At 37.9% G+C, this 8,745-nt stretch overlaps 1 protein-coding gene across 1 annotated transcript; it reads right to left on the minus strand.

The window, feature by feature from the left end:
* Window positions 1-7,478: 7,478 nt before the first annotated feature.
* LOC120238986 (olfactory receptor 2A5) lies at window positions 7,479-8,411 on the minus strand. Its single transcript, XM_039243058.1, has one exon. The coding sequence runs from the start codon at window positions 8,409-8,411 to the stop codon at window positions 7,479-7,481; it is 933 nt and encodes a 310-aa protein (XP_039098989.1).
* Window positions 8,412-8,745: the final 334 nt, after the last annotated feature.

The raw sequence follows: 8,745 nt of genomic DNA on the forward strand, positions 1-8,745 counted from the left end.
TAGTGACTTTGTAATTCAAACTTATTTTGTTCTTTTATCTAAATCAATTCTTATATGCAAATATAAAAGAAGTGGTAGAATATAATTTCTAAGTTAAAGTTATCATAGAGAGAAACACTCATCATTACTTGCATTTTGTTCATGGTCCAATTTATTAAACATATAAACTTACTACGTTTCCTCATTTTTAAGTCTACTAGCATATAAAGGTCCTATTCTTCTCAAAAAATGTTTTTGCCTTAAATTCTATTTTATATGAAAACCATCTTTTATTTGATATTGAAGATACTGTTTAGTTTACTAATTATTTAAGTTTTTGTGTTTATATTACCTTTTGAGATTTATTCAATAAACTATTTTTCTTCTACTATTCTTTTGTAGTTTTGTTGCCAATATTGTATTAGCCTCTTTTTCTGTTCTCAAAAAGGTTTTATATGATATGCAAATTAGCCATTCCTTGAAGACTGGTAAAATTTGCCTTTAAAATCATATGACTTAGTGTTCTCTGATCATTGGATAATTTTGGTCATTTTTAAAAAATATTTACTGTTCAGATTTTCTATTTCTACATAAAGACGTTTTAGTGATATTTCAAATTTTAAAATTTATTGTAATAAATTTTGTTCATAGAATTCTGTTTTTCAATCTCTACTTTTGGTTATATGACTTATTATTCCCAACATTGAATATATTGAACTTTTATCTGTTTTAAAAAATTTTTTAAATGTTTAATTTTGAGAGAGAGAGAGAGAGAGAGAGAGATACAGAATCTGAAGCAGGTTCAGGCTCTGAGCTGTCAGCACAGAGCCCAATGCCGGGCTCCAACACACGAACTGTGAGATTATGACCTGAGCCAAAGCCTGACACTTAACCAACTGAGCCAACCAGTCTTATCTGTTTTATTGGTGTTTTTTTGTAAAAGAATAAGGTGTAGGGCCCTGCTGGCTCAGTCAGTTAAGCATTCAGCTATTGATTTCGGCTCAGATCATGACCACACAGGATTTGTGGGGTTGAGCCTCAGGCTCCATGATGACAGCAGAGAACCTGCTTGGGAATCTCTCTCTCCCTCTCTCTCTGGCCCTCCCTCACTCCCTCTCTCTCTCTCTCTCTCTCTCTCATTAAATGAATAAACTTAAAAAAAAGAATTAGGTTTATATTTTAATGATCTTCATACTTCTTTATCAGTAAAGTTTGCTCTTATATAAGTTACATCTATCTTTATTTTAATTCTTGATCATCTTCCTGAGTTGAATATTTAACTTACTCATTGTGTCCTATTTTTTAAATAAATGTAATCTGAGATATAAATGTCCTTTTTTATACCATTTTGGCTATATATCTCAAGTGTGATATTCAGAACTTTCATCATTATTAACTTCATTTTTAAAACACAAAGTGGGCACTTGGGTGGCTCAGTTGGTTGAGTGTCAGACTCTTGATTTTGGATCAGGTCATGACCCCAGGGTCCTGAGATTGAGCCCCATTTGGGACTCCACTCTGGGCCTGGAGCCTGCTTGGGATTCTCTTCCTCCCTCTCCTTCTGCCCCTTCTCTGCCTGTGCATGCATGCACATGCTCTCTCTCTCTCTCTCTCTCTCTCTCTGTCTCTCTCTCTCTCTCAGTAAAAAAAGTAAGTCAATAAACATAAAACACAAATGATGTATAAGTCCATTTTTAGGTTTCTAAATATTTTTATCAACTTTTATTAATTTTAAATGTATTATCACTATGGTAAAATAATGAATCCTTGTGATATTTTTCTTTGCAAATTGAAGAGGTTTTGTTGTTTTGTATATATTCAAATTTTGTAAATTTTATATTGTTTGAATGTAATGTATATTCTCTATTTCTTGGGTGTATTTCTTCACATACTAGATCAAGTTGTATTTTTTTCAGAGCCTGTATTTCTAGATTTTGGGGGGATTATCAATTTGTTTCTGAGAATATTTGCTAAATCCCCCACTAACAAGTTGGATTTACAAATATTTTTATTATAATTCTCTGGGTTTTTTTTCCAAAGTCTATACTGTAGCTATGTTATCACACATACATACATATTTATGATTGTAACATCGTCTTGATAGCCTATTAACTGTATTTGTATATAGTAAACTTCTGTATACTAACTGATGCCTTCTGCCTTATGTAAACATAAAAGGCAAATTTTTATTTATTTATAAATAAATGAACTATTTATAAATTTAATTTATATTTAATAGACTATTAAATCATTTTATGAAAAAACTATTACTTATACTGTTGCTTCTACTTATCACATATTTGTGCAGGGATATGTTCTTCAATACCCTTATTCCAGCTTTTCTTTGTGATTGTGTTTTAATTGCTCTTATAAACAATATATAACTATATTTTATGGGTTTAAAATATGAAAATAGGATGTAATCTATTTTCATTCAATGTAATTATTGAGACATCTAGACTACCATTTGTGTTTTCTCTTTAGCACTCTTGCTCTTGACTTTCATGTTTCTCTCCTCGGTTTGCTTTATAAAGAGATACTTTAACATTGTCTGACCTGGTGCTCACTCTTTTTTTACTTCATCATTTTGCCTTCACTTAGTGAACAAATTTCCTAAATGCCCTGGGCATTTTCACTCAGGGTATGTATGTAAACCACACACATGTATAATAACTGGATTATCTTGAAACAAATCAGGTAATTTTAGAAGTATTTTACAGTACTTTTCTGTACTTCAACTCTCATCCCTGCCCAGATATTTGATGTCATCACTCATATAACTGTCCCAAATTTCAGAGTGTTATATAAACCTCTCTTTGAATCCAATGGGAATCCCATAGGAAAAGAAAAATCATACAAGTTATTTCAATAGAAAAATTTAATGTAATAAAATGGTTACAGTAAAATGGAGCAGAGGGAATTTAATGTAACAAAATGGTGACAAGAAAAAATGGAGCTCTGTGATAAATAGGTAGGAGCTGTGTGGAGCAGTCGTGAACCCTAGGGCAGAGGTTGGTGTAGAGGAGTCAGGGTTCAGACTTTACCTCAGAGGGGGCAGGTGGCCCCCAGCTTACAGTGTTGTTCTCCTGGGGTGGGGTGGGGGGAATGGAGGCTCATTTTGGGGAAGTCAGGTAATAAAGGCTGCAGTGATAGACATCAGCTGCCACCAGCAAGGTACAGGGAGATTGAGCAATCCTGATAAGACCAGCAAGCAAACCGGAAGGAGCAAGTCCCTTTCCCCCGGTCTAGGCTCCCGGTGTCCCTCAGAGTTCCCTACCCACGCAGCACAAGCAACTATAGGCCACTGAAATCAACAATCCAAATACCCCAATGTGGTTCATCTAAACTGTGAGCTTGGGGTACAATACGCTGGGTTTTCAAGTTTATTAGTGAAGAACAAGCTTCTACATCACTCCTATTGAGAACTCATTAAGGGAGAGACACGGAGTTATTGGAGACTCAGTGGAGAATGTGATTGGGATGTGGTACCATATAGATTTGTTAACTCCTTACCTGGAACTGAACCCACCACCTAGTCACAGGAAACACTATCAAACAACAGGCCTTCCTGGCAAGACCCAGCCTACGTACAACTTGCAGCACAGAGGGGCAGAGGAGAATGTGCGCTTTGTATTGACGGCTGACACTCAGTGGGAAGGAGAGAGAAAGATGGGCAGCCATCTACACAGAGTTGCTTCTCACAAAATGACAATCTGGAAGACTATTTGAAGTGTAATTCACTTCATGTGGATTCCTCCAAGGAAGAGGTAATTACTCTATGCTCACTTCCTTCCTACACCATTATCTCCAACACAACCCAATACTCAGAAAAAAGTATTGTATTGTCGTTTCTGGACTAACTTTTTTTTTCCCCCTCGGGTCTTGCTAAGTAACTGCTTATTTGCACTCAATACGTTTGGGAAAGTCTGTGACATAGCTCGGGTGGCTGTGACCACAGAACAACAGATAAAAAAGATAAAGCACTGCACAGCAAGAAAAATTCATCCCACCCTTGTAAGAATTTCAGTGACCCAGTAAAAAACTGAAGATAAATAAACAGATACAGCTTTCATCTTTTACGAATATACGTCCATCTCAAATCTCCCCCATTTATACACTTTGGAGTGTTTATATATATTCAGTGCAAGAAACAGTATCAGCAGTAGATTTAAAACACCTCTGATGAAAGAATAAAGCTAAAACAATCCTGAATACATTTCAGTGCGGTGTAAGAACGATACGACACTATAGTGATGGGGAGAGGCTCCGATAGCACCCATCTGCCTTCCACACGAAGAAACAAAAACAAATCTAAGATCACTTTTTACAAAATTCTACAAGCTACATACCAAAAAATATATTTTTTAAACAGGACTGATTTATCATGTACTTTAACACACAAACGTTACATGAACTGGAAATGAAGACTTAAAAAGGTTAGCAGCTAGAAAAAAATCAGGTAATTGAGCAGAGAAAGGGAACCCTCTTACCCTGTTGCTGAGAATGCAAACTGGTGCAGCCACTCTGGAAGATGGTATGGAGGGTCCTCAGAAAGTTAAAAATAGAACTACCCTACAACCCAGCAATTGCAGTACCAGGTATTTATCTAAAGGACATAAAAATACTGACTTGAAGAGGCACATGCACCCCAATGTTTATAACAGTGCTATCAACAATAGCCAAATTCTGGAAAGAGCCCAAATGTCCATGAATGAATAATAGATAAAGGAGATGTAGCATATATATACATAATATATATACTATATATATATTATATATATATAATGGAATATTATTCAGACATAAAAAAGAATGAAATTTTTCTATTTGCAATGAGGTGGATGAAACTAGAGTGTATTATTCTAAGCGAAATAAGTCAATCAGAAGAAGATAAATACCATATGATCTCACTCATATGTGGAATTTAAGAAACAAAACAAAAGAACATAGGGGAAGGGAAGGAAAATTAAAGTAAGATAAAAACAGAGAGGGAGACAAACCATAAGAGACTTTTAACTATAGAGAACAAACTGAGGGTTGTTAGAGGGGAAGTGGGTGGGGGATGGGCTAAATGGGTGATGGGCATTAAGAAAGGTACTTGTTGGGATGATCACTGGGTATTATATGTAAGTGATGAATCACTGAATTCTACTCCAGAAACCAATAGTACACTACATGTTAACTAACAAATTTAACTACAATCTTGGAAGAGGGGTGCTTGGGTGGCTCAGTCGATTAAGCTTCTGACTCTTGATTTTGGCTCAGGTCATGATCTCATGGTTTGTGGGATTGAGCCCCACACCAAGTTCTGGGCTGGCAACACAGAGCCTGCTTGTGATTCTTTCTTTCCCTCTCTCTCTGCCCCTCCCCCACTTATGCCTTCTTTCAAAATAAATAAATAAACTTAAATAAATAACATCTTGGAAGAAAAATAAAGTCCTATAACTCAAATGCTGAAACAATTAATGGTAATCTCCTATACACTCTGGAATTTTCTCTAATTTATTAACAAAATATGGTTTTTGGTTTTATTTTTTCCTTTTGAGTCGGAGCCACTCTTTAGACCTGCTGGAGGACATCTCTTATTATTTATCTACACTAGTTATGTAGGGAGAAGCTGGGTCTTTCTCGTGTATTTTTTCTCAAGTATTTTTCAGCTGATATAAAAATGAATCCAATCCCCTGTTGTTGTTTTTTTTTTATTGGGTCCTTGTAGAAACATTCTGAATTCAAACCTATGGCTTATGTTTTGTGTGAGACACATTATCCTATACGTGCCTCTTCCTCTTTCCTCTTTGGGTTTTAACCTTAATTTAAGGTATACATATTTTAGCAAATATAATAATTTTCTAGGTATAGTTAAAATATCATATTTATAAAAATATTGCTTGTTTTTCTTCTTTTAAAATAGGTCATGCAGTAACTCCACAGGGCTCATTGTTACATTTAGAGCCAACATTTTTTTTATTCAAATTATTCTTTTTTGGAGGGGAGGGAAGCAAAGCAAGATTTTGGGGAGCAGGAAGGGAGCAGAGCACACAGAGGAGGACAGAACAAGCAATGTCCTGATACTCTGGATTTATGGAGACTAAGATAATGGCCAGAGACAAAATGTTTTGCCCAAATGAACTAGCAGGGAGAATAGTCAAAGAGTGGAATAGTCAGCAACCAGGCTTTTTGAGAAGCAAGAGGAAAACAGTGCACTAGGGGAGAGATGGAAGACAAAGGTTTCCCCTGTGCATCTTAATTTCATGCAAGAAGAAAAAGGGAGACTGATAATGACACATAAGAGGATGTGGAAAAAAACTGACCTCCAGAAAGTGGAAATAATATATGATCACATATATCACACACCTGAACGGCACATGATACTACCAGAGTAAAGAGGAAGAGAAGTCAAAGATGCCACAAAGACGCATGTTAAAGAAATCCCCGTTGTCATACTCTGTCGACCACTGAGGCCCCAAGCTTGTGATAAAAGGAAACAAATTACTCTTCCTTATCATTCTGACCACTTAGGTCTAGAATAAGTGATGAATATCACGTGGAGCATAATACCACTTAGAATGTTATTGTGGTTCCTACAAATCGTAGTCAGACTTTGTCGTGTTAGTGGTTCTAAATGTGAGTTTACAACATTATGTTAAGCTGTTGGCCTCCCTTGGAAGAAATCCCTCCCTCCAAGATTTTGTTTTTCCTGGGACATTTTATGCCATCATCTTAAAGGTCAATTGTTACTTACATCTGGCTTTGTAACCTGAATGCTGGACAAGGCAACTCTCCCTAATAACTGAATCTCATATTTAGTCTAAACACAATCTCTTTTAAATTAAATGGAGCACAATTAAATGGAATGAAACAAAGATCGTGAAATTTCTCCACCTCTCATATACATATAAAAAATCCATAAAATTAAACTTTGCTTTGCATAGGAATAGATTCCCTAGGCTCTGATTCAGATCATTTTTCAAAACTAATGTCATCCTGCTTAGACTCTAAGTACCAGATGAAGGTGTTGGCTCTACCCATAGTCGACACTGTATTCCCTAGGAGGGGACTGCTTAACAAGGTCACCATTTATTCTGTCTTGCTAGAGATACACTATTTTTTCAGAAAATATCATGATATTATTAGCATATACTAACAACAAGGGAGATGGAAATCTTAGATGAATTTAAGGGGAGATGTGAGAGAAAAAACCCTCAAAAGACAAGAAAGTGGATCTTAGGTAGTGCTGGGGACTGGCCATGGGAGTCGATGGCTCTCTGCTCCAGTGTTTCATCACTACACGATTCTTCTCTTATGGCCTATACTTTGTGACTTTCTACTTACACCTTGTGGTCTGGAAGCACCCCATGTTTAGGGACAGAATCTGATCAATATATATTTTTAATATTGAAAATCTGAAGCATGAGATTTTTTACAGGCATTGATATTATCATTCCCCTCACATGTCACAGACAACAAATCTTCCACCTCAAGACCATCCCTGGCATCCCTCACATTGATCTTTCCTTCCACAGCACTCTCTTCAGGGCACCCTTGACATCGGTGTTTCTCAGGCTGTAGATGAGCGGGTTCAGCATAGGGTTGAACAGGCTGTAAAACAAGGAAAGGATCTTCTGCTGCTCCTCAGGGTGGCGGGACTTGGGGGCCATGTACATGACGATGGCACTGCCAAAGTAGAGCCCCACCACGCACAGGTGGGAGGAGCAGATGGAGAAGGCCTTCCTGCGGCCCTCCCCGGACTCGATCCTCAGGATGGCAAACAGGATGCGCGAGTAGGACACCAGCACCAAGCAGAGGGGCCCGACTAAGATAAACACAGAAGCAGCAAAGATGACAACTTGGTTGAGCCAGGTGTCAGCGCAGGCCAGCTTGAGGACAGACAGGATCTCGCAGAAGAAGTGGTTGATTTCATGAGGCCCACAGAAGGGCAGCCTCAGGATGAGAACCACATGGACCAGGGCCAGCAGGGAGCCACATGCCCAGGAAGTGACAGCCTGAACAGTGCACGCTGTCCAGTTCATGATGACAGTGTAACGCAGGGGGTGGCAAATCGCCACATACCGATCATAAGACATCATTACTAAGATGAGACACTCGGTGTGAGCAAAAGCCATGTACAAAAAGGTCTGCATTATGCATGGGACCAAGGAGATAGTTTTTTCCTTGTTCAGAAGGTTGGCCAGCATCTTTGGGACATTATTTGAAGCATAGGCTATGTCAACAACGGCCAGGTGGGAGAGGAAGAAGTACATGGGGGTGTGCAGTCTGGAGTCCAGCCAGATGAGCACCAGGATGGTGCTGTTCCCCAGCAGGGTGAAGGCGTAGAACAGGGAGAAGAGCCCAAAGAGGAGCACTTGCCTCACTGGGCTGAGCGGGAATCCCAGGAGAACAAATTCTGTGACCCATGTTTGATTTTCTGTCATTCCCTGACAATAGTATCTGTACCAGTCACTGCTGCTGGGGAGCAAACTCTGATCTTGGTTACTTATTTAACTGAAAGAAGGGTTTTAAGGTATTTACCGTGTGTTAGATCAGCTGCCAATCCTTTTCAGAACCATTATGTCAAATCCTTTAATCCACTGTAAAGCAGAAAGAAAAATCTATTCAGGTAAGTAGTACTGCGAGCACAGGATTCCATGCACTATTTTGATCTCTACCCAATTTTATTTAACTTTGATGGCAAGATTTATGTATTTACTATTATGATGGCAGCCACAGAATAATGTGTTTTCCAGAATGACTATTTCATTTGGAAAG

Source organism: Hyaena hyaena, unplaced genomic scaffold, assembly GCF_003009895.1.
Source record: "Hyaena hyaena isolate Hyena2069 unplaced genomic scaffold, ASM300989v1 scaffold_220, whole genome shotgun sequence".
Taxonomy (NCBI): Eukaryota; Metazoa; Chordata; class Mammalia; order Carnivora; family Hyaenidae; genus Hyaena; species Hyaena hyaena.